The sequence below is a fragment of the Convolutriloba macropyga genome, chromosome 9 (assembly GCF_964194025.1).
Source record: "Convolutriloba macropyga chromosome 9, txConMacr16.3, whole genome shotgun sequence".
NCBI classification, from domain to species: Eukaryota; Metazoa; Xenacoelomorpha; order Acoela; family Convolutidae; genus Convolutriloba; species Convolutriloba macropyga.
In genome coordinates, this window is record NC_134476.1 from 54,064,897 (window position 1) to 54,092,670 (window position 27,774).

Below are 27,774 nucleotides of genomic sequence, written 5' to 3' on the forward strand. Positions count from 1 at the left end.
TTTAAAAAGATACTACGAAACTGAACTCAATACAAAATAATACTATTTCCAAATTTATTGCATGCGAATGTAACAGATACATCACAGAAAATGCAATCAATTATTAATTCAACTATTCAAATTATAGAATTCGATATGGGTATTTAAGTGTGATTTTAGACTAGACCAGCATTGATACAAAAGCACCTTTCGTTTAATAATTGGCCAACGTTTGCCCTCGAATCTCAAGAATTGCAATGAGTGCAAATCAAAAATCATTGAAATATGAAATAATTTGTACTTTTTAGAAACAATAGATTCGGGGGCAATTGTACTTACTTCAAGATAATCAACTCTACTGTCTTTTAAAATCAGATTCAACATACAACCGCGTTAACTCTGTATACACCTCACATATCACCATTTTCAGATCTCAATTCCATGACAACTGACTCCGAAGTCTGTTGTTGAGGCGACACATGAGAATGTCCATTCTCTTTAAGCTGATGCTGCTTTTCTAAGGATCCATCACCATTAACAACAGGGGTAGAATTGAAGCCTTTGGTCTGCATAGAATGCTGCACTTGCTTGTCGTTTTGTTTGTGGTTGTAATTGTTTCCCTCATTTTGATAGTAGTACACATCGGAGAAGTTGCGTTCTATTTGTGGTGGCGGTGAAGGTGATTGCTCGGTGGTTTCATTTTCATTTGTGGTGTCGTGGGATATATCGTGTTGGAAAAGTGGGTTACGAACTTCGATTTCTTCAAAATCCTGTTAATAATTCACAGCTTGTAGAAGTCACATTTCAACCGCATTATCGGCGAAAATAAGAATTTAAGAATTTTAACGGCGAAAATAAGAAATTAAACTGAGTAGCGTATCAAATCAACATTCAAATTCATCAATACTCAGCTACTGAATTGCTTCACAGAAGGAAAAAATATGTTCTAATTTGCACGAAATACCAATTATTCTTTGTTCCGACTCCACCTTTTGGAGTTGTGGTGGTGGCGGTGGTGGTGGTGGGTGGTGATGGTGCTGGTGGTGGGGGTGATACAAGCCCAACTTTTTATTTTGGCTGATTGATATATTTGACGTAGAAAGACACGAGTGCTATCATTAAAAGCCCACCGAGCGTAGAATATTTAAATATAACCGACGACTAACGTCGGAAGAATTGCTCTCGAACGATTAGTGGGAGCTCGAATCTATTGCAGAGTTTTCTATATTGTTAGGAAATTTAATACACTTTGATTTCACAATTTTTCAGAAACAATGATAATGTGAAGTAATTGTATGCTTTTTGTGTATATTTAGCGCAAATGATAATTGGTTTTGATAACATTTACACCATCAATTTCTGAAGAATACAGCGTTCTCATTTTTAATACTCATTTCTTTTCCTTTCGATTATTTTCGCGTACGCAGTCATATGCTTCGATATTTCAAACATAACCGGCCGATTGCCGGAAACTAGCCGCGGTAACCGCTTGTGGCTTACCATGAATTGAAACAACTAAAGAAATAAGATTGACAGATCGACCACGAGCTTTTTAATAGACCACTACACTGTTTGAGTTAGATTAGGACACTCATTTGTATGACACATATTAGCTCTACAAGAAAAAAGCCCTAATGGAGCTATTTCAAAATTAATATTCGATATTAAAACTAGAGACCCTATTACTCAGAAATTAGGGCATACAATTTTGGTACTACTTAGATGCACACTATTGACCTTTAATTAGTAAATGTTCATAAAATTCAAAGTTCTATAAGTGAGTTCAGAAGGCATTTTTTGAGTGAGGTAAGTCACGCAATTGACCTAAAAGCAGAAAAGACGTCACGAATACGAATTTTAACTGTAAAGCAGTAGAAGTCACTGAAGTCATTGAAAAAGTCAATTCCAAGAACTCAGGGTAAGAGGAAACAAAAATCTGTTTGACGATAAAAAAAAGGAGCGCAATAATAGCCGCCTGGAATTGCTGACGCGGCAATTAGTTATTGGAAATTCTGTAATTCCGAAGATAATTTTAAGTCCTGATACTTCCACAACCCAAAGAATTTTGATTGTATAGTCGCGTTGTCTTTTTGTAAACTGTGTTGACACTTTTTAGCACTTTCCGATGTCAATGGGAAGTCAAATTGTAGTAGTGGCATTAGTGACGTCGGAGTCAAAAAAGGAAGTAAACCAAGCAATTCAAAGTTTGATTTATCAGTCCCATCAATAAAACGCCCTACAATAGGTAAGTAATTTTTTGTTGGTTTGAATACACTTTTTTTCAGCAATTTGAACTTAGACAACATTTCTTTTCAAAACTTCTGAGATCCGCTTTTGTTTCTTGTTCCTTTTCTTTTCTTGTCAATCTCAGGATGTCTCATGGACCTTTAATTCGGTTATAATTAATCCATACGGTGTCTGAAATGCCTTAGTCTAAACAAATGTGGACCAATTAATGAATCGGGCATCACTGATTTATCGAAAAAAAAATGCAAAAAAAAATTGAATAAATTTGTGTGTTATGGTCAAAGCTTTGTTGATTATGAAACATTTTCCCTCTAATGACGCTGATAGCAAGACCTTTAATCAATTTTTTGGATTGTGTTTCAGGACTTATCCTGTAAAGTTTTTTAATTCGTCATCTTCCTCGATTTTTATTACGACCCTCTAATAACGCGCCAAAATTCGAAGAGTGATTTTTCTGGCTAAATTTTTGTGTTGAAATTTTGTCCTTGCAAAATAAGGTGTTTCCTTGATAAAATGATTGTTACATGAGAAATTCGGTTGGATGACTAAATACCCAATGCCAAAATAGCATCTCAGTCATTCTTTTAGAATCCACCCTACATACGAAAAAGAATGAAATTATTCACATTAGAGGCAGCCAATCCGTTGCACTCGTACACCGTAGTGACGTCATTCGATTCCACTCCCCCTCCTGTTCCTTCTCCGACACTCCCCCTAGCACCCACTCCACTCAAAGGCACAAATGCCACCGTCTCATGGCCAGAGACTACACCCACGCCTAAACAAAAAATTACGGATATTATCAATTGCAAATTATTTTTAGACAGCTTTCTAATAGTTTAGTTAAACATTAGTAATTTTTTGAACATAACAAACTTTTGCATAATTTTGCACCATTTTTTTGCATAATCAACTATTGAATTGAACATTTTTTTCATGCGTTACGCAATGATCAATTTCGCAATTGAATAATTTTAGTGCTCAGAACTGATTTTCCTATCATCCCCGTTTTTTTTTAATAAGACCTGGAAAAAATTCATTATACAAATCTATTGAAAGTCCCAGCTATTTTTATTTGATTTTGTAGTCAGACAGATCCCTGTTTCTTAACGAGAGGATGCAGGGTTGGTATCCATACCAATAAGCATTAGACCTGGTAACTAAGACTAATTAGAACGCAGTTAAAATATGGGGGCATCTAAAATTGGGTTTTATGGGTTTATCCCGGTACCAATTTTGATTTCGTTTATCGTTCATATTAGATTCCTTTGCTGAGCAACCGCTATTTAAAAGCACTTTGAGCAGAATGATATACGGGTAAAACTAGCCTAGAGAAGTCGATAAGATTTCAAGAAAAATACGATAAAAACGGCAAAACTAAGTAAAGCAAAACAAACTTTTGTCAAGTGATGTAAACATAGCCGGAAGAACCCGGAAACGACTCGGCGTGTCATTCAAAATAAACTCATCGAAAGCGGCAATATCAAAAAAGATTACCAAATAATGACCCAAAAAATACCAAACAATACCAAATAATACCAAAAAATACTATTAAAGAAGGAAGGGATGCTGGGGTTTCTAATGTTGGGAAGGTATCAAATTATGGTCAGAATGAAAATGCATGATGCGTAGATTTCCATATGATTCCCATAACACCGATTGGGATTGAAGAAACAGAAAACCAATGATAAAACAGTGTTGTACAGAAACATTTTGAAAGTGTGAACTATTTTGGATTTCGTAGTTATGCATACTGCTGTTTCTTAAAAAGAGGCTGCAGGGGCTAGTATCAATGCCAAAACGCATTAGTGCACTTATAAGAACAAAAATTCCAGTAGCGGGCATCTAAAATTGGGTTTTATGAGTTTATCCCTTTCTATTTTGATTTCTGTACTGATTCTGTTCACTTGAGATTGCTTTGCTGAGTGACTGCTGTTTAAAACCTTGTTGAGCAGAATGAACGAAGAATAAAATTAGCCTAGAGAAGTCAAAAATATCTCAAGTAAAGATTTCATGCAAGCTGTGAACTATGGTAAAGGGAAACAAAGTTTTCCTCGACGAAATAAAAAAGTCTTGGACAATTCAAGGACAAGTCTTGAATTACGAAAGAAATTAATGAAAACTCAAAACTCTTCAACTGACTTACAGAAGAATCAGATAACACAAGCCAAACAACAAATTTACATAATTTGAGAATTAACAATACAGAAAATGAATTTTAGATACTCGTGTGTACTCTCTTTAGATGTTTGTTATGGTATAAAACCAGAGATAAATAAAATGAAAAAAAACAAAACATAGCCAGCAGATAGCCGAAAAAGAGCCGCGATAGACGCTTGTGGCCTACCATGAAATGAAACAACTAAAGAAATAAGATTAACAAAGAACAAGCAGAAGCAAAATCCACAAAAATTGATTTCGTAAAAGCAGAATTTTTATTAAAAATAAATAAAATTATAAAAAAGGAGCTATAAATCTTTAACTTTCAATGCAAGTTACGTAATGCTGACATCTAATCAATATCAGCGTTTCATGCACTCAAAATCCTTCATTGCCCCTTAAACTAAACAAACTTCGAAAAGACCAAAAATTTTCAAAAAAAATGTTTCAAAAAGTTTCAAAAGTTTCAAAAATGTTGCCGATATTTGTGATGTTAATATCCTTAACAAATTCATCTGGGTCAAAAAAAATTTCAATTACCTCAAAATGAAGCTTGATAACTGTTTCATTGGTCACTAAAAGTACATAAAACCTGAAAATTTATAAAAATTTCAAAATTACAAAAAATAAAGTTGCAAAAATTAATGATATCCATATCGTCAAAATCATTTGTGTAGTTGAAATCAATTTATTACCTCATTCTTCATCCTTAAAAATTTTCAAATATTTTTAGCCGATAAGAACAAAAACAAATGGAAAGTGACAAAAAGATGGTGGTGTTAAAACTGGCATATAAAAACACATTTCGGATAACAAAATAACCAAGGCCGTCCTTTAAAACTACCAAATTTGCAGAAATTAGAGAAAATTGGAGCAACAAGGAAAAATTGTTTCCTTCAGGGCTCAAAGACGGCGAAATCTGACATTTTCAGCTTGAATTTGGGCCTTCCCGCAGTTCCAACTCATTAAGCGACTTAAAGACTACTTAAACCAGCTTAGGTTTTCTTTTGCAACTTAATGCCCAGCTTTACCTCTGTATGCCGTTTTAAAAGCTCAGTCATAGAAAAAGGTGAGAAAACATCTCACAAAAAATAGAGCACCAAAAAAACCCAAATTCTTAAGATTGTAAAAAAAACATAACAGGACAAGTCGACATACTTCAAAGAACTTTCACTGACTAAACAAAAAACAAGACCTAGAATGGACTATGAATGGATTAGAGAACTATTTAGAGAAAAATCAGATCCAAAAATCCAAAAAAAGTTAAAAAAAAATCATGTCAAGATGCCGCATGTGAACGAAAAACCACTAACGAGAAAGAGAACTTTTGCTCAAACAACCTTTTTTTCATTCAACTTTGAAATCAGAGTGAAACAATTCACGCCGCAAAACCACTTGCTTTTTCGCTCCACTTCCTGTTTTGGCGTGACCAAAATCATCACTTCAATTTGACTTCAAAAATCATAAACAGATCCTAAAAGACATCGCCCCAATACAATTCAAACTCTTTAAATTTTAAAAAATTGGAGCGCTATAATAGCCTGCTGAGGGCTGCTATTTATTAAACACAGCAACTGTTAAAGTCCAATGCTCAAAAACAAGTTAACGTTCTGAAACAGAAGTCAATGTTCGAAAAGAAACTCATAAAAAAGCTTGCATCAGCTGAAAAAAAACCAGTAGAACATAGCTGGCAGAATGCCAGAAAATAGCCGCAATAGCTTTGTAGATCTGCAATCTCAAAGAAAAACAGTAAAAAAGACACCAAAAAACTCGTCTTTTCATTGAAGGCTGATATGTTATATTTTGATTAAAAATCTGTATAAGTTTTTGCTGCCTCTATTAGCTGCTCTCAAATAACCTTCATTTAGAGTGACACACGCCCATTTGACCTTATCTCTTTGAATTAAAGTAAATAAAAGTCAATTTCAAAGTGATGAAGTCATTTTTGAGAGTGAGGTAAGTCAAAAGTGACCAAACCTTTAATCACGCAAATGAATAAAAAACTCGCTCCACTAAGAGCGAAAAATGACGTCACGTACGCAATTCAGTTGAAATTGCATGAACGAATGAACAAAAAGCAGATTTGAAGTGGTTGTGACGTCATATGGTCGTAACAAAAATCGCGACGACGAAATAAAAAAAAAAGCTAAGAGAAGGCCAATAATAGCCCCAGCTATCGCTGTGCGGCTATCAAAAAACAATTCTCCTCTTTGAGTCGTAAGAATTAAGTGCGCTATAATAGCCGTCTGAGAAGAGGGCTGCTAGTCATAAAACTAAAGCTTCTTGCTAATGATAACACAACGAGCGTTATGACACAGGGAACAATGAAATCTAATTACCATTGGGTCCACTGTGTTTCTTGTGGTGTAGGGTGATGCTGCCAGATGGACTAGACTTCCCCGAGTCATCACTCAAACTACCCCCACTCCTACTCCCATCCCTACCTCTGCCCCCTCCCAGTGCCCCCGCACCCACAATGCCCATTCCTCTAGTCCTGATCCTTTGATTCAACAGCACAACATCCCCCTCTTCGTCGTCCTCGTCCACGAATGACTGGTTACTAAATAAAACAAACAACGCTTAGGTCATTGTCAATATAAATTGCACAAAGCTTTCTAAAATTCTGACTGATTTTTATTTTGAGGGCCACTTAAAAACCAAAGATTTTGGCCATGGACTGTCATTGTTTTAATTTCTGTCGCTTTCCATTGTTGATGCCTCTTTGACCATAGACGACTCTCAAATATCAATTTTTGTATCTCAAAGGTTTCTTGATTCATCTAATCAATGTTTTTTTGTCAATTGGGGTGCTTCACCAGAAATATGTAAGATTTGGAAGTGGGGCTTTAATAAAGATTAAATATAAGCCAACGATATAAATAGGAACTTACGCCTCCTGCTCCAACAGCTGTTTCTTCTTCAGTTGGTAGTGGTACAAGTGTGCACTGTGAGCTAACTCCTCATCGCATGTCTGAACAAAATCACCACTTCAAAGAAGGAATGAACAAATTGTCTGTCATCAAAAAATAACTGTATTATTATCAGGCCATTTAAAGTTAGACCTATCATAAGTCACTTGCTCGTAATAAATCTGTTGAGCTGAAATGTAACTTCATGTTTCTATGCAAATCTATTGTAAAATCGTTGACAATAGTCGACAGCTGAATTTTCACTGGCGCCGGTACAATGCAACTTCTCTGCAGAAAAGAAGATAGATGTTATGATCTTACAGCGTGTATGGTCCGTTGTCCCTTAGTCTCTCTAGTTCTCTTGACTGCTGCAAACTCCTCCGCCCCCTTCTCATTCTTCTTCTTAGAACTAAATCACAATACATCACAACATTTAAACACAGACTTTAAGTTAAGAAAATTAAAACCAATTAGAACCACTATTAACTTATAACACCAATTCAAATGCCCCCTGGCTCAATAAATCCGTAAATAGCTAGGCATGTCATAGCGCTTTGTCACCAGTTGAGGATATTTATAAGCTTATGCATAAAAAGTACGGCTCCAGAAAAAAATCCCAGGATGTAATGATGCTGCTAAATTTTGATTGCTTAAAACAATTTTAAAATGTAGTCATAGGATATCTCTGGTTTTGGCATTCTTCCTGTTTACTGCAGTTCTGTTCCTGTATTAATTGAAAACAATGTCTTTACCAGATCCGCAAAAGGGTGTAGCACTCAGCAAAAATCCCCAAGAATTGTATTGCAAAATCCAATTTTATTACCATAATTATTGCACAGATAGTTCAGACTTGTACTAGCTTAGCATTTAAACGACAACACCGCCATAGCATAAATAATAATCAAAGTTTACTTCTTTCTGTTAAATGATGCAACAAAAAGCCTATTAATACATCCCAAATCAGAGAACCACGTTGACCAAAGAAGATAAAAGATAACAGCAATTTAGACTTAGCATCGAAAAGATAATTTTTAAAATAGCAAGCTTTTCCAGTTAGAGCGCAAATGACATCAATTCAGATCAAAATTCTGGAAACAAAAATTGAGCGAACAAGTTGCTTCGAGAAGAACTCCCTCTCTGGAGAACAAATCGGTGAAGCAAAGATAAATAAAGGCCAGCACAAAAGCAATTGTATGAAATTACTCTAATGTTGCACACTTGAATTGTAACTAAATCAAAAATCTTCTACAGCTTTAAAACTCACAATTGAAATGGCAGATTTCTTGAATTTTACCATTTGGTCGACCGATATATTCCAGAAAGTTGTGCGTGGTATCATAAGAAAACCCGTAGAATATATAATTAAAAATTTTTATGAATCGCCTTTTTTTTCCAAGGAGTAATAAGGTTTAAAATTTTGTAAACAATTAACTGATTTTCGTTATTTTGGTTGAACTTTTCCGTTTTTGGCTCAAATTTTCTGTCTATTAATCGTTATATTATATCGTAATATTAAAATCGTTAACGATAATGTCATTGCTTCCAACTTTTACGACGAAGAAGAGTTGCTGAACTGTTGATCACTTATTGTTTATATATTGACTTTTTTGTCAAACTACCAATTTAACTACCAATTGGAACTATTGCGTTATTTCAATGGACGAGCAGCAATAGCAAGGCTAGCTTTGGGCTGATTGTAAACTTTTACAATCAAAAAATTATTTGTATTTTATTGCTGCTGTCTATTTTAATATATTTATGCCGTTTTTGTTGTTTATGTAACTTACTGGCCAGGATAATTTTAAATCATGGCCCGATTATTGAGATATCCCACTTACGTACAAATGAGGCTCAATGAGCAAATGAGCTCAATGAGCATTATAATTTCAGTGAAAAGCTCATGGTTTTTACGGCTTCAACACTGTTTGCGTAAAATTAGTATGCGAAAATTTAGGTTGTGAATGTATCGGTTTGGTTTTTGCTCTTTTGTAGTCTCATGACACAGCCACGCTGACGGTAGCTGCAACTGGCTTCAAAGAGTTACAAATTAACCTACCCAGTATCTTTTAGTTGAAAGCTTATGGTTGATAGGTCTTTTTAAAATATTTGTTTTTTAAATAGATTTTTAGCTATGTCACTTTTTTTCTGGATCTTGTAGCTTAGTCTCAACCAAGACAGGTCGCATCTTATTTCTAGCAATTTAGATTTCATTGCGGATTGGAACCAAGTCTTTGGTTCTAACACGAGTTTCAATTTTTGCGTTTGCACGTTTGCTAATTTTTGAGTTTCTTTTTTCTTGTACAAATGATTATGTGTAGTCACATTATCATATTGATGACAGGTGACATACAACATTAAACTCTTTGAAGGTTTCGAGGAAAAAAAGATAATGATTTTAACGGCTTTAAAACCATTTTCTCGCTAAATTTAATTTGATTTTATATTTTTAATTTTCGATTTTATACAGTATTTGACGTTATTTTTGTAGTCGTAAGATTATAGATAAAGAAACATCTGAATTGTTTCCTATTGAGGAAACCAATTTAAAATTTTAAAAAGTCATTTGATTGCTCTTGGTTTTCATGAAAATAATCTTCATCGTTTTCAACATTAGCGTTTTTTCAATTTTGCTCCTTTTGTGTACCTATTACTGAGTCTCATTAAGGACAGGTGCCGTATCTTTTCCACTGAAGTAGAAGTTTATTTGTTTAATTTGAATTTTATCTGATGCTACTTTGGTTTTGGTATTGTGTGCTTCTCTTGAAAAAAAAAGACATTGAGTTTTGATCATAATGTGCTAGTTGTTGTTATTTGATTTTGTTGCGCATCTTGTCTCGCTAACGGGTCTCATCGGCCCTCTAATGCGTCAGTGCTTAATTCCCTCAATTTTTTTAGTCGAAAGCAATTTTTTTCATACAAAAATTATTTTTGAACAATATGTGAATTTTGTCTCTTCCTCATTTGGTAGACAATTAAGTCAAAAATCTGGATGAGCTTATGGGCATTAGTAAAAAAAAGTTGTCACCGTTATTTGGGGGCCTTGCAGTCAAAAATCACGCAAACACATGGAACACAATTCTTGTCACGAGTAGTAAATTGAAAACATCATGTTAATTGAATAGTTAGATCAATTTTCGTGATTTTACTTTAAAATATAAACCTTTGAGTTTTCAAAAAAATAGTATAGAAGCCCTATAAAAATAGCTCTATTGTTAGAAATCAGTTTATTTTCACTTGATTAGGATAACGAAATTTTCACAAATTAAATTATCAGCAATAAAGATTTTGGTCTTATTATGGTTCTTATTCTTGTATTATTGTAAAAGAATGGGCGCAAAAATAGAAACCCTCAGTGGCAAACGCAGGCAGCAAAAATTAGAGGTTCGAAACTTACTATAACTTAAAACGATGCCCTTGGCGGCGGTTCAGATGAAGTAACGTCAACATTGCCAATTTATCGATATTTATTAACTAACCAATACAGTTAAAAGCTAGCTATTAAGAGACCGAATTGATTTCAGAAGCTAAAACAAACAACTCAAATGACGGTCAATGTACCTCATTTAATGAGTTTTTCAGTTCCATTAACAGAAATATAAGTAAAACATACGGCAACTTCATTTCAACAATAAAATTTTAAAAAACATATGAGCAACACGTGTAGGTGTCATTTGTGTCCCATTATTTTTATCGCAATAAAATTAACTGCTTTTTATCAGAAGTTTAACGAACTTATTTAACCAGTCAGTTTTTACAAAAAGCAAAGCAATAAACTCATCTCAACTTGTAATCCGACTTCAAATATTAAACTACTGTCAATTAACAAAAAATAAGCAAACTATACGCATCTCAACGTCTGAATCCATATAATCTTAAAAACTTATCATGAAACCTTAAACATTTTGTATCAAATGTTGGAGTGACAGGCACCAATTTTTTTTCGAAATTGAGAAAAACAAATAACCGCTTTGTATTGACGCTAATAAAATGAAATCAGCCTAATAATAATAATCTCTTCAGAGAAACACTGTTTAATAGTACTTATCTCTGGAAAAGTAGATGGAAACTTCCTATTTAGGCTAATGTTAGGCAAGTATTAAAAGGTGTTTTAAAGGACTGGTTATCTAACTGCCCAGAGTTAAAAAATTCACAATAAAATTCATTGTCATTACCAACTCCTGAAATGTAATTTACAGTCAAATGAAAACACAAAACTCCAATTCGGTTGCCAATTATTAGCTGAATGCCACTTCTCTACCAGATTTTTTTTTTTAAAAAAAAACAAAATTTGACTGATAAAGTGCAAAATTTTAATTAAAAGCATAACCGACTAACGGCAGGCGAATTTCTCTCAAACGACCGGCGAGCGGTTGGCTTCATCAATAGCTAGCCACGCTTTAGTGAGGTTAGGTTTAGCTTAATTGAAGGGGCGTGAGGTGAGCGCAGAGGAAGGGGGAACAGTGACGGGGGTAACGGCGCGAGGGGGTATTTGGCTACACGGGTCCTTTACGGCCTGAACAATGTGCAGGGTTGGGGATTGATGGTGAAGTGAGGGGGCTGATTGGGGGGGGTCAACCTTTAAGAACCGCCCTTCAAACCATAAGTATAAGTCTCCAGAACAGTTTCTGTGATCGCATATTTGGAGACTAGCGAGATGAAAGGCTCTAAGAGAGTCTAATGCACGCTGGGGGCTTCCTGTTCATCCCGTTTATGAGGACAGAGTCAAATGGGTCAGATGAAAATCGGTCAAGCGAAAAATCGCATTAAAAAAGACCAACAGTACTAATATAATTGCTATAAATTTTGTTTAAGAGCAATTAAACATAGCTGTCAGATTGCCAGAAAATAGCAACGATAGCTTCTCAGACCTGCAGCGCTCGAAACTCGCTCCACTAAAAGTGACCAATAACGTCACGCTCACAGTTATTTAGAAATAACATGAATGATTCAACAAAGCAGATTAGATGTCGCGTCATATGGTCGAAACAAAAATCTTGACAAATAAAAAAAACATGAGATGGCCAATAATAGCCAATCACTTGGCGGCTAAAAAAATCATTGGAATGCAAACTAAATATTTGATTAACTACAACTCAAGAAACCTAACCAACTGAAGTCAGACGAATTGCTCTCGAAGGCTAGTGGGAGCTGTCTGAGGCGGTGTGAGGTAGCCAGGAGGGGATGAAATAATAAGTACACTACGGGACTACAAAAGACGTCCTTCGAAGTTCTTATACACCACTATTAGAATTTAAGTGAAAATGACACCAATTGGGGCGCACTTTTCGGTTGACTTCAAGCAATAAAATGCCGTCAATTGAGTTCAGATGCTTGAAATTGTGAATGAGATTGAAACTTCGATCACAAAAAAACGCAAGAAGTAGAAGGCGTAAAAGAAAGTCCCTCAAGAAGACAGTACAAGCAAGATTTTGCAGAATAGACACGCTTTTAAAATTAGCTTCAAATTTTGTTCGAGAGCGATTAAGAATTAAAACGTCACTTTGACGCTACAGCTTCCACAGAAAAAACCCGTCATTACAACCTTCGCACCAAAAGCTTAAAGAAATCTTTTTAATGTCCAATCTTTTCCGTTGTAAAACGCTTACATAGAAAGTAGCGTTAAATTGATCCTTTTCAATAAAAAAAAACACGTCGAACACTGTTTTATTATGCGACATAAATTGGTTACGTATTAAAAGCTTGAACTGGTTTAAAAAAGCATTTGACTTTGTCTTTTCAGTTTCAACACGAAACACTGCAAATTGGAGGGAATGACACCGATTTTCGCGTGAAAGGAAAATGAAAAGCAAAACGAGTAAGAAAGAAAACGATCAAGCAGAAAATCGATTGAAAAAAGACCAACATGACCCATACAACTAATGAGCCATTTAAACCTACTCAAGACAGCTCAATTAGCAAGATTATGCAGCATTGGCTATCTCAATTACACTGCCAATTCTGTTAGGTCGATTGCACTGCCATTTAGTTCACTTAAATGTCCATAGAAATTTCAGGATGTCAAACAAAAACAAACTGCGCATTCAGACGGGGTTAAGATGAAATAAACTCGAAACATGAGTGACTTTTGCCCAGATTTTGTGCCTCTTTTACCTTTTATTTCAGACCGAGAGGAAATTTATTACTTCTGATTAAATCACTTGCATCACCCGATTGCAATGTGCGATACAGCACTTAGCCCTTTACAAACAGACGCAGATAAAAATAAATGTTTAATATGATCAAAAATAGAGAGATTTGATTGAAGTTTTGAGCACTTGTGGCACTAAAGCATTATACACAAATGCAACTTCATTTTTTTGGTAATGGTAATTTCGTTCTGGTAATGCTTCATATAATGAACTTATGAAAACTCGCACGTTAATATTAGCAATGACTGGATCGGCACGAGAACTTAATTTGATTGAACTGATTAACTAATTGAAAGGTTAGAAGAGTTATTCCACCCCTGCATCTAGAAAAGAGTGGCTATAGCTGAGTACCACAAAATTTTCTGAACATTGTTCAAGTCGCACAAAGTAAAACTTCATTATTTAAGACCAACTCAGACACGTGGCAAAAAATAATGAGCTACTATCTACAACGCAATGAAAAGACTTTGATAGAACCAGTGCAAGTAGAAATCCCTCGAGCACAAAACCATTATAAGCAAGATTTTGATGGGTAAAGAATTTTCTCCAAAATCACAGCTTTCTGTCCAATTAACGGAAAACACACACCCAATTCTTGAACATAAACGACACAGCCACCAAGATCCTTCAAAGTTGCACTGTTACGTAATTCTTCTAATTGCAGCAAAAAGATCTTCCAGCAAAAATATGACCGACCAATGTCGGTCGAATTACTCTAAAACTACTGGTGAGCGGTTGCGGTTGCCTTCATCAAAAGCTTGACATGGTTTAAGGAGACAAGCTTTAGCTTACTTGAAAGATGCGGGGTGAGCGCGGCGACGCGGGTGTTTGGAGGGGTGAAAAGGGATTAAATTCTAAGAACCAACCTTCACACCATAAATTTTTGTCCAAAACAAACTTGATGCCCTCTCGGCGCTACCTTTATATCCCCTTAGGAGTTAAATGGGTCAGAAGAGTTAAACCTAAGCGCAGTGCAGATGATCAGCCGATGTTAGCAAAGGAGCTCTTCTAGTCACACAACAAGTATAAAAACCAATTGAATATGCCAGGCAGATGGCCGTAAAATAGCCGCCATTGAGTCTCATGACACAAATTGGGATTGAAGCAAGAACCATTTATTTAACAAAATTCGATAGAGTGCACGCTATTTGAATGGAATTTATTAATGAGAATATACAGTGACCATTGGCAGTACGCATTCATACGCTTTAGACCTGGAAACTTAGACGATGATGTATCTGTTCATTTTAGATTGCTTTTCTGAGCGACGGCAGTTTGCAAGCACTGCGAGCAAGATAGCAAAGAATGAAACTAGCTCAGAGAAGTAAAAACAGATTCATGTCAAATATCGAAAATGCGGCAAAACAGGTTGAAGCAAAAAGAAATTTGTTTGACGAAGTTAAAATAAAATAGCCGGAAAATTACGGTAATTACAAGTGTGGTGGTTGCCAAAACCCATTCTTTTAGAAAATTATCACTTACTATTTAAAGTGCAATAATGAGAAAATCAGCTCAATTAAAGCTGCTAAAATAAGCCTAAAAATAGGCAAAACAGCTTAAAGTCCCGTGTGACCAAAAAAGAATGAACAAAAACACTCGCTCCAAAAAAAAAGAAAAAAGACGTCACGCACTCAATTCAGTTGAAATTACACGAAATAATGAACAAAAAAGCAGGTTTGAAGTCACTGTGACGCCATATGGTCGAGGCAACATCTTGACGATCAAATAAAAAAAACCAAGAGCCAGCTTTGCTCGCTTGCATTTTTTACAGCTCAATTTCTCGCTTTGTCGATAACTGCTGCAGGTACCATATTCTCTTCGCTCCAATCGTCAATTTTTATCAGCATTTAAACAAAAATAATTTTTGTGCATTTCATTTGATGCTTCTATTTTACTCCAATAGTTGAATTGGTTACAAAAAGACACCTCTCCAATACTCAGTCCATCAGAATTAAAAAAAAACAGCCACAATTGATCACAGTGACTTCAATCGGGATGGAAAACAGGAAAATGAAAAAAAAAACTTGAATACACGCAAATTTGATTGATTTGGTGGTAGCTAGAATTAAATCTGCTTTTCAATGAGGATAAGATATCCAGCACCAATAACAAAAAGTAAAATATAGCTCATTGAAATATGACGAGGCTTCATCCGTACATCAAGTTTATTTATTTTGGTTCCCCTTACATTGATCACTCTTTCGAGCACAATGAGAGATGACTCAAACAAACCTGAAGTAAAAAAATTCATGATATTCATGAAAAATTTAGTGAAAACAGAAATGGTAAACAGGAACACAAATAACCAACGCAATCGGCCTAAGGAGTTAATATACGACCAATAAACTTGGCATCAGATGTGCAAAATTTTTCAAACTCTAACCTATAAGTTTCACTACTATAACCAAAGGTTAATTTTTCACATTGTAATCCATATCATTGACTCAATTAGCATCATTTGAAAAAAATGTAGAAGCAATTGACGTTCGGCTGTTCGTTTTTATACGTAGAAGCAAGAAAAATGGTCCAAACTTTGTTTAATGAAACATTTTCATACTGCTTTACTAAATAATGGCTCCCATCCCTCTTGAGGGGGGAGGAACTAAATACTCAAATGGGTTTTTTTTTTGTTCAGTCAATTTTGGCCGATCGATATATTAATCCTAGAGAGTTGAGACTGGTATCATTAGAAAGCTTGTAGAATCTGGAATTAAAAAGATTTTTTGGATTTTCGTTTTTGACAGGGAGATATCGAGGTTTAAACTTTCGAGAAAAGAGAGTGAATTCCGTTGATTTCATTCACGTTTCTTCGGAATTTTTGACTAAAATTTTGCCAATCTTGATAATTAATAAAATTTTTCAGAAAAATGTTGTTGATTTTACGTTTAAAAACAAAAAATATTGTCGGCTACTTTCATTGAATTTTTTTTGTCACAAATTCCGGCTAAATATTTCACAAAAACTCATGACTTTTCCATCAAAGACTCAAGACTTTTCCATCAAAAACAGCACGAAATAAGTTTCTTTAGTCCGCTCTGATTAAATTTGCAGGAAATGCACACCCAAACACCACTAACACAATCTTTGTAGATTGAAAAGGGGGCCAATTCCACTTCAACTTCCGTTGAGAGTGCTCTATAAATAAAACTTCGACGTTTTTTGCTAACTTTATTCGTTGCTTATCAAAAACGCAGCATTTATTTTTGATTTTTTTTAGCTAACAAAATATCTATATCAATGACATTCCGAATATTAAATATTGCTAATGGACCATCACCATTAGCAGGACTAGTTCTGTGCAAATCTTGGACCGTTACAATCCAAAAATAATCCGGATTGTCATCAATCGGTTTTTAATTTTAAAAAATCGATCTTTTTTATATTAATTAAATAACAGAACATTTCAAATCAAACCCCAGTAATGAGAGGTCCTATTGGCTTCTAAATTAGGTCAAAACAATTTATCTAGTTGATTGCTTGAAAGCTTATGGTCGTTTTGACTTTGAAATATTTGATTTTTAATTAAAAATGACTTATTGAACTTTGCCTCCATTTTTCTCTTAACTTGGTCAACTAGTAGCTTAGCGTCAGCAATCAAAGAGTGCTCCTTCTGTCTGCTGAATTTAAATTTAGACTTTATTGCGGTCTTACGCCTGAAGTTATGGTGTTCTGGCTTTGATACAACTAGATTCCACAATTTTTTTTTTTAATTTTTAGGTATTTGCCCATTTTTCATGTTCACTAGTTTTGTCAAATTATCACGTTATTGTCAGTTCATATATCAAAGTTTTCGCGTTCAAAATAACGCAAAATTGATAATAATTAAATCCATAAAGATATAGATTGTGGTTCTTTACCGCTTCGACAATACTTTCTCGAACAATCTAATTGAATTTCTTAATTTTGTCTTTAACTGTCGTTTTTACTTTCGTATTTTTAGTCGTATTTAATTTCCTGTACAATGACCCGGTTTGATTGGCTTTTCCTGGAAGGGTAGATGAGCCGATGTTCTGATATTAGAAGATAGATAATGGCTTTCATGACTTTGAAAACAGTTGTTTTCCAAAATGAAAAGAACATTTCAACTTCGCAATTTTGTTCCTTTTATTGTATGTTCGTTGAAGGTGTCAAAAAAGACTTGTTTTAACAAAATCTGATGTTTTTAAAGAATTCGTTATGACTTTACTGGCTTCGATAAGGGAATAAGGGTTTTTCACAAAAAAACGTTAATTAATTTTTGATTTTTGTCATATTTGCCGTTCTTTTTGTAGACGTAAGACATATTCGGGATAATTTCAGGTCTCCAGGGCTTCCTTAGCAAGAAAGGACGAACCTATTCAAATTTTTCATTTTGTAATTAATGGCTTTCATGTCTTTGGAAACAAATTTTTTTCGAAAAAGAAAACAAGTAATACATAGTTTTGCATTTTCTTTTTTGTCTAATTGTTGCTTATTTTTATTAATGAGCGGTCACTTAGTCCATTAGCAGTGTTTGACGAAGGTGCAATGGAACATGTTTTTGGGGCCAAAGTATGGCTTTACGGTTTCCAAAGCGTTTTCTGGCAAGTTTTAATTGATTTTTAGTTTGTTGTCTATTTGTTGTTCTTTTGGTAACTGCATAAAAAATTGAATACCAAGAGTTCTTAATTCCTATCTATGGAAGCATTGGTAATTGTAAACCTATGGGATATTTTAGTTGATTCCTAATGGTTTTCATTACTTTGAATTTAATTGTTTTTTTGAAAAAATTTAGCAAATTTTCTAACTTCAAAGTTTCTGTTCTTTTTGGTCTAATTGTTACCAACCTTTATTAAGAACTGGTGAATAACCATTTTATTCTAGTGAATTACAAGATTTCTTGTTTATTTTCAGTTCTATCTGACGCTATTTTGACTTTGTTATTAAGTTTTGTTTTTTAAAACGGACATAAATTTTTTTGATGTAATTAATGTTTGTTGTTGTTGTTTCATTTTGCCGTTCGTCTTAGCTCGCTTTCTTAATATCGGCATATATCATCAATCTAATGCATCATATTTTTACTCCACTGAGTTATTTCTTTGGAGTATCTTTTCGTTCATACACCAGTTTTTCTCTGAAAAATACTTGAATTTTTTGCGTTTTTCTATCTGTTCCACATTTGGTAGACAATTATGCCAAAATTGTGGATGAGCGGGGTCGAAACTTTATGAACGATCGCAAATTACCGAGCCGCCTTGTAGTCAATCTATGTTTAAAATATACTTTTGAAGCCGTTGACTATGTGCGAGGGTAATTTACTCCATTTTTGACGCTCTCCTACAAATCTATTCGCCGCCATTGTTTATTTGCTTTTGTCTCCGCAAAAAAGCTAAACTTCATGATGAAAATTAGCTGCCAAAAATGTTCAGCCGCCATAAATTCCACTAAATGAAAGAGGTGAGAGACCGCATGAATCAAAGGCTTTCAATCTCGTCTCCGGTTTCATGTGAGATCTTATAACGTAAAGAGAGAATGGCCATACCCGACAATGTTAAATAACTTTTGAAGTCAGCTTGGAATCAAGATGAATTCGGAGACATCTGCAAGGTTGAGCAAGTATTAAAGCGTTATTTTGTATAAAACTTCTTCCATAAACATACGTAAACCTCTTGCTAAACATCTTCCATTTGTCATTTTTGCTTGTAAAATAAAACATTAGTCTTTCAACAGTTGATGTTGAAAGATTTTCTTGCAAGTAGTTATCTGCTTTCTCAAACTTTCTCCTCATTTTTTCCAAAAAAAAAATGTACTTGACAAAAACATGTGTTCTTAGGCACATCACAGTTCATAATAAGGCTTGCCGAACAGCTGAAACCAAACAACTGAAATATAAAATGCCAATTAAGTGTTGAAAGCCTTTGCACGAACCATAGAGATGGTTACAGTGTTTTTATCATTTTCAATAATCTCAAATGTTTCGGTCATATATGGTACAATGTCGGTGAGTGATTTATTGTTCTGATAAACAGTCCGCCAGTCTGATAGCTCTACCTTTATAAATATTCAGCCAAAAACTTTCTTATTTCTTTACAATAAACGCCTGTCTTAATGAGTCTCAGGCTTCAATTGCATAGTACTCTGATAGAAGTAACATTACGATCAACTTGAAAAGGCGGAAAGCAAATTTTCCAAACTGATTTTTTGTCATAAAACAATGAACGATAAGTTATTTATTTTAGCTATTAATGCGTGTAGATGTGTCAATATCAGGTTTATTGTGTCAATATCCCGAGGCAAGATCTTTAAGTTTTTTTCTCAGATAGTATAAACAGACGGATTAATCGCTGATTAACCAATACTTGAACTTTAATTAGAGTCAATAACTATTTTTGCCATTCTAATATGATGCCGTGCTAAAAGATTCAGGTCAATTAAAGTATAAAATTACTGAAAGCAGCCCAATTCGGTTGAAAAATGTTAGCCTGCAAAATATATCGATAGCTTATCTTTAACTTAAATATTTTCACTGACTTTCCACATATTAACTTTTTTTCAAAAAAAGTGAAGTGATATATCAAAAAAATTTTGAATGACTTGAAAGTATCTTTTACAACATCCCTAAGACAAAACTCCCAAAACATAATCAGAAAAGCAAAACAATTACTATTATTCACAAAATCAAACGCAATTCAAAAATTTGACGCTTAAAAACTAAAGGATTCTTAAAATAAATCGCCGCTACTATTGACAAAAATGATTCAAACACTACCTATGTTGAAAACAAATAAATACAAGCAACTTCGAATTTAATTAAGAAAATCATGAAATTGTTGGAACACTAAATCACAGCAAGAAATCAGCACACCTTGAAAGCACGTACCGAGGTTTAAGAAGTTAGGCAAGCACCTAGGAGACAACCGACTAGCATTAAGCGAGCTTCTCTCTAAAACGACGGGTTCAGCCAATCTTAACTCAAAATTGACGTATTCAAAATTATCAGCATAAAAATCGCGCAATTGGGACAATTTTTATTATATTTTTAAATACAGTAAACAATCGGCATCCACTTTTTGATCAATTTAGTTCAAATCAACAGATTGCAGTGGGCGATAAAATAGAGACACTCCTTTCAGTGCAAATATCACTGCATAAAAATAGCATTAGCCACAGATTTCTCTCAGCAAATTTGAGTTTTCTTTAATGGCGCCACCATTCGGTAAAATTGTGATCCGAAGGAACCATTAATTTTGATCAGCAGTCAAATTTTGATTCCTGTTTAAACAAGGCGTAAAGCTGTGCACATCAAAAGATTACATCAAACGGATTACTTGTCCAATAGATAGACCAGTACAAGGTTTCCGAACTTATTTCTACATCTAGTTTAAGGACCAAACTATCATATATTTATTATGTGATTCTTAAAATATAAATGTTTAACCAAACTTTTTGTTATGGTTATAAAAATTTCAATTTACATTTCATAGATTAAAAAATATCAGGGTCAACAACAACTAAAATTCAAGCTAAGCATAAGCCGGTTTAACCAGAAGTATAATAACCAGAAGTATTGTTCTGCAGCTCAACACGTATATTTCTCCTTCATTATTATTCAAAAGCGGTCGATCTATATGAATGGAGAGGATTGGCTACTGAACATCCCTGTTGCATTTGAGAAATTTAAAAATTCGTTTTGCAACTGTAAATACTTTTCGCCCCATTCTTTCATATCTTATAAATGCGCCCGACTATCAGAAGCAATGATCTAAATAAAGAGTCAGAAAGCTAATTCATTCAGTTAACAAGTCGCTATTAACCTTTGTAATCACCCAAGCTAAATTTATATGTTTAATCAAAGAAAGTATCAAAAAACATGACAATGTGTGGTATAATATGACCAAAAACAGTTTAAGTTGAGTTAGTATTTTGTGTAGTTCGTGTACAGCTTAAATGACGAGATCCAGTGAAAAGCTTGAGATTAAATAAATAACAGCAAAAAGTACATTAAAATTATAGAAAACTACAACTGTAACATTTACACAATCGAGCTATGATTTAAAGCAAACTATATATATTCAATAGTCCTCAGATTTTTTAAATCGCAAACATAACCTAATAGTTACGGAATTTCTATTTTAAAAATGTCACTATCATTTTTCCGTTTATATTAAAATTTTAAGTAAATTTTTCACAATCGTCTGAATACGTCTGACAAATTTTTTTTAAAAAAATAATGGCTGAGAAACGACTTCAGATTAAGAATTGCCCCTTGCATCATGAATTCATGTCACCATAAAAACACTTCCGTCAATCGCATACTTAGAGACTGATAACTCGAAAGACCCTACGAGAACTTAATTCCCTCCGTACATTACCTGTTCATCCCGTTTTTGAGGAGAAAAAGTGAAAAGGGTCGGACAAATAATTAGTCCAGCGACAAGTCGCATAAAAAAGACCACAAGACCAATATAGTTGCTGGTCTTGAAGGAATAAATTGACTTTGCCGAAAATCTCTAGCCTTCCGTGTTTGCTGTGTTTGACCATTACTTCCATATAGCTTTCAAAGCACACATAGCTTCTGAATCTGGTCATTTTCTTTTTAGGAGAACAATTATAATAAATTATCAGTTACTTTTAAAGACGATAGAAGCCATTTTAATCATTGGACTCGTGAATACCGATTAATGATCAGGCTATTTTAACACTTTTAACGGTTTTGTGAATATAAAAGATAGTATTTAAAAAATCAAGGAGACATCGAAACATCCTTGACTCGATCAATTTGTAACGCAACTTGAAACTATTAAGCTTCGGACGTGTCTCACAATTTCATTCCAATAAACATACCGAAAACTTAGAATCTAAAAATTGCTAACTTCATCTCTCTCGCTAAATCACGATTCGAAGCAAACACCAGTTTGAAAGTTTGCACGAAAGCAAGATTTCCAACTCCGGGTAAGAAATTGAAAGCAGAAAATAGAGCACAACCGACCCCAACTTCAAAGAAACGATTCAACAACAAACAGTAAAACAATAATCCCAAAAAGGCCTTACCGTTTAGGAACCAACCGCAAGCAATGGCAACAACATAAAAAACGTCCTTCACTACGAGACCGTGCTCGAGATTTTCGATCGTGTATTTTACGACGGTCTTTTCGCTTCCATTTTGAGTCTGGGCTCAAGTCAAAAATTGATTCTAGAGGTGGCAGTTGTATTGATATAGTAAGTAGCTGTTCTTCGTCGTCTTCTAATTGGGACACCCCGCTGTCTGACTTCCTGGGTGACATGACCTTATCATAATTGCCGATAGCTCCTTCAGAAGCATCTGACAAATAGCAGATGCCACTTCATAAAGCTCAGCAACTGATAAAAAGCACCAAATAAGTTTGATTAAAAGTTAACTCTATCTAAATGCATCTAAAAGCTACAGTATACAAGAAAAATTAAAATTTAGGGAACAACTGTGCCACAAGCCAAAACCTAATGAATGAAACTTTGCGCTTGACAGCGAACTATGATGCGTGAAGTTTTCTCATATGTGCGACATTTAGATTTAAACATGTCTACAACAAGCATGTAGAGTTGTCAATCCTAGGAACATATAATGAGTATGACAAGAACAATGTTCCTTGAAAAACAGTGAACAAAGTCTCCACGGGTAAGCGTCTCATCATTTGAAAAGACGAAATTGATCTCATATGAAAAATAATGAAACAGTCGACCGCTGTTCGCTAAAGCAGGTCTTAGAAAAAATAATTCTGTAGAGGCTGCTGATGATCAACTTTCATGCAAAAGCAAAAACTGATTAATCAGAAAAAAAATAGATTTTAAAACAATGATGGATTATTTAAAGTTTTTTAATTAAAAGGTGTGAAGTGCACTAAGCAATAAGTGAGTTGGATCTTTTCATTTGATTGGCAACAAACACTGTCAAAATCAATCAAAACAAAACCTTGTTCAGACTTTTCCTACGAATAGAGAACACTCTCATCGTGGATACTGCTTTCGGTTCTCCCATGCTGTTATATGACAGCAGTTATGGGTAAATAGCCTCGGGACAGTTGAAATGTTTTCATTTAGCAGAATTTTCTCTCAAAAAAGCAGAACCATTTTTCCGGGCATTAAGAGCTCTTTGGCTTATTTTTATCCTATTTTCCAACGTGTTATTTAACGTGTAATTAAAACAATCTATAAAATCAGCATATCTGTCATTTAAAAAATATGAATTTTTGGCAACCGAAGTGCCGCATATCTGGAAATTCCTAAATTATTGCCACAGTCAAACACATTTCATCAATTGCATGAGATTAAAAACTAAAATAAATCTTACCGTGTTGACAACACAATTTTTTCTGCTAAGGATGTCAAACCAGAACATGTGTTGTGTTAAAAAATCAGACAGTTGTTTTGATTGTCTTACCTGGTGTATGAACAGGTGAATATAAAAATGACGAGAAAAGCCAATGCTAACGATATGGCTATAGGAACTGAAACAATAAGCATAATAACAAACAAATTCTGCTATCTAGAAATAGCGTCCCTGCACTATAACAAATGGCACCTTACAAGCCCCACTAAATGGCATTGTGCATTTTAAGAGGTCAGAATACAATTACTGAATAAAAAAACAACGAATTAAAAGGATTTTACTAGATAATTTTGGATCATGTAACCTTTTGTTAATGACAAAACTCTAGAAACAAAGAATACAAAACTCCATTTTGATAAATCGAAGCCACTGTCTATTATTGTGTTTACCGAGTTGTTAGTCAATATAAAAGTCGAGTATTTGCTGGCTATTAAAGTTTAAAAAGTTTAATGTAGAATAATTGTGTGACGTACTAATACAAAAGTGAAGTAAAAAAAATAATGTTCACGTAACCATCTATAACCAATGGCTTGATTAGTTTGGCATTTAAATCCGGCCAAATATTATTTGTTCAATCAATACTTTTGAACACACTACAGAATATTTGAAACAAATCATTGCGAGTTTCGTCATGTAAAAATTGTGGTATTAAATAGCAATTAGCTAGCTACCTCAAAACCTCATCTACTGAGGATCAAGATAAAACGCAACTTTCTATTCGAATGCAATTCTTAAGACTGAGCTCGTTTTCAATATTGGAAGTATTTTGAGCAAACACTGAAAACAATACAGTGCCAGCTTTTCCATACAAAACAGCGTGGATGGAAAATTAACTTACAGCTTTTCAGTTCTCAATTTCTAAAGAGAAACTTATAAACGGGAATATTAACAGCAGTACCAATTCCAAAAAACCAATAAACACTGCAAAATAATTCAGAATTTAAGAGAGAACACAATTATTGGCACCATGTGTTAGCCTGCTGTAGTCAGGAAGACAGTTTCAATCGTCAAACACTCTTTTATTAAGTCTTATCCTCCTCCTTATGTTCAGTAAAAGTTACAACAAATCATCTTAAACATAGGTTTAAAAAAATTTCCAAAATAATGGCAAAAACATTCGAAAAGATTGTTGCATTTAAAACACTCAATGGTTGTTATTTTTTCATCGCCTTTATTATTTTTTCAATAAACAATTGATTCTCCGGGGCCATTTCCTGTCCATATGAACAAAATAATTTCAATCATTTCAAGTAGCCTAATAATAGGTGATACCAGCCGCTACAATCTCTCATTATCAAGGTGTTATCAACTATCAATTATGGATGTTCAAAATCTACAGGGAAAAGAAGTTCCGATTATCCTATAAAAAGATCGCTTTCACAAAGTTCTTTGATTATCAATGTTCAGTTTTCAGACTGCCACCACTTCCTAATAAATGTTCCGACCCAATTTAGTGCAATTTAGTGTGGAGAAACTATATGCTCACCTGGATTTTTTTTGTTAAGTCAATTTTCGCCGATCAATATATCGTATAGGACTGTGAACGGCATCATTAGAAAGCTTGTAAAGCGTAGAATTTCAAGATTTAATTTGCATTTCGTTTTTTCCGAGGAGTTACCGATGTTTAAAGATTTGTGAGTGTTAACCTAACTTCCATTGCTTTGTTCACAATTTTCGTAATTTTCGCTTAAATTTTGAGCTACTTTCGCTAAAAACAAAAAAATTGTTAACGATATTCTCATTTGTTTCACGTTTAGAGATAAAAGAGAGTTGGTGAAATGTTTGAAACTAAAAGTTGATTTGTTCACAATTTTCGTAATTTTCGCTTAAATTTCGAGCTAATTTCGCTAAAACAAAAAAAATTGTTAACGATATTCTCATTTGTTTGACGTTTAGAGATAAAAGAGAGTTGGTGAGTTGTTTGAAACTAAAAGTGGAATAGCGATGAGCTACATTTCAAGAAATGATTGTTTGACACAGCAAAGAGACCGAAGAAACACAGAAGTCTTGGCGCATACATTAAAGAGTTATATTTGCCGACAAACCATCCTAGCACCGAGCAAGAATTGGAAACATAACCAACTAACGTCGCGCGAATTGCTCTCAAAGGACAGGCGAGCGGTTGACTACGTCAGTAGCTAGCCACGGTAAAGTGAGGCTAGCAATAGCTTAATTGAAGGGGCGTAAGGTGAGCGCAGCGGGGGAGGGGGTGCACCGGAAAGAGGTGGGGGCAACAGTAGAAGGGCGCGACAATGGTGGGAGGGGCTCCTTGGCTATACGGTGCCCTTCAAGCCTGAACGGTGTGCAGGGGTGGGATTGGGGCGGGGTAAAGTGGACGGGGTGGGGGGGGGGGGGGTTCACACCTTAAATAGAAGTCTGCAAAACAGTTTGTGAATCGCATACTGGGAGACTAGGAGCTGAAAGGTTCTAAGAAAACTCAATGCCCGCTTGACGCTACCTGTTTATCCCGTTTTTGAGGACGAAAAGTCAAATGGGTCGTACGAAAAATCAGTCAAACGAAAAATTGCATATAAAAGACCGACAGGACTAATATAATTGCTACAAACTGCGTTTGGGAGCAATTAAAAACCGAATAACGAATTTAAACATCATGGTGAGGCTAATTGGATGCAGAATGTGATCGACCCATGCTACTAAGCAAAACATAAAAACAAGTGTGATGTCCGAAAAGGACTAAGAGTAAAGTCAATCCGAATAAAAATGAAAGAAGCCTGGAAAGACTGACACGTCATGCGAATGCCTGGGGGGGGGGGACACAAGAGTCACTGTGTTTGGATAGATGAAGAAGCTGGAACAACTCCAAAAACCGAAAAAGAAAAACTGATGCACCCTCGAGATATTGGATGAAACTAGCAAAGGAAGCAAGTTGTGAGGTCTGAGAGCTAGAATTTATCGCCCAAGACAAAAAGAAGTGGATGAGAATCTACAGCACACCAAGCTGTTGTGAAGGAACTACAATGCACAGAATGCGTGAAAGAGTGTCGCTCAAGAGCAGTTTTGGAGAATCACATTAGAAACCAACATAGAAGTACAACTACCCACAGATGTGAATGTGGAAGAGAATTCAAAGCAAAAACGAACCTAAAAAACATCGAAATGGTCCTTTTTTTTAAAATGACTTTTTTAAAAGGATTAAAAATGCCAAGGACATACGAGCCCTACGAAATACGTTGCCCGAGTACGAACACGAAATGTGCCCTGCATTACAGTCGGCCATAAACCTTGCCAGACACTAGGAGCAGCATGCAGAAGCATCGGGGAAACTCCAACCGATTGACTATCCGCACAAGACAAGATATAACTTTAGTTCCAGACTTCAAGGTTGTGCCACTAAGACTACTCACATGGCACACCTCAAAGAGTCAGAAGAGTCTTCCAGGAGCCGCCGTGACAACAGGAATACTCAGTAACACGTCAGATTCAGAAAACAAATTAATATTGGTTAAAATTAATAACTAATCAGTGTGAAAACAAGTCCTTGAGTGTTGAGAACATGTCGGAGTTGGAAAGTTGATTTCAAATTTCAGGTTGTGAACGCAGTTTGCTCCAATAAAGAATACTAATACAGTATCGTTTTTAAAATCTTGAAATAACACACCCAGACAGCCCGGATTTACATATTTGCCGTTTAGATTTCAAGGGGAAAGAGATCTTTTCAATTTAACTCCCCTTCCCAGCTTAGTGGGTGCATATTATTTCCACCCCGCAGACGCACGAATAAAAAAAATCAAACGGTCAGGCAAAAAATCAACCGAGAAAAAAATTGCATTCAAAATGAACAACAGGGCCCAAATAATTGCAACAAACACCGTTAGAGAACAATCATTTTTCAAACCTCAAGCTTGAATTTTAAAACATTAAAGATTTGCCCGTAGATGACTAATTGAATCGTAAAAAGTACTTACTGAACACGTAGATGATGATTTCAGAGTTCAATAACTTCTTTTGCCATTGCATTGGTGTAACTGAAAAAAGGCACATCATA

The 27,774-nt window shown here is 34.8% G+C and overlaps 1 protein-coding gene across 3 annotated transcripts; it reads right to left on the reverse strand.

Moving 5' to 3' along the window:
• LOC142345856 (uncharacterized) lies at window positions 1-27,774 on the reverse strand. Of its 3 annotated transcripts, none has more exons than XM_075398278.1 (7): window positions 27,695-27,774; window positions 23,820-23,886; window positions 7,617-7,704; window positions 7,278-7,357; window positions 6,726-6,946; window positions 2,853-3,004; window positions 1-749 (listed from the first exon to the last, which is right to left on the reverse strand). In XM_075398278.1, the coding sequence occupies exons 1-7, from the start codon at window positions 27,771-27,773 to the stop codon at window positions 390-392; spliced, it is 1,047 nt and encodes a 348-aa protein (XP_075254393.1). In that variant the 5' UTR covers window position 27,774; the 3' UTR covers window positions 1-389. The 3 variants fall into 3 exon arrangements, with proteins under 3 accessions (XP_075254393.1, XP_075254392.1, XP_075254394.1); XM_075398277.1 differs by lacking the exon at window positions 23,820-23,886 and adding an exon at window positions 22,454-22,762 and having other exon boundaries at window positions 27,695-27,759; XM_075398279.1 differs by lacking the exons at window positions 23,820-23,886; window positions 27,695-27,774 and adding an exon at window positions 10,690-10,866.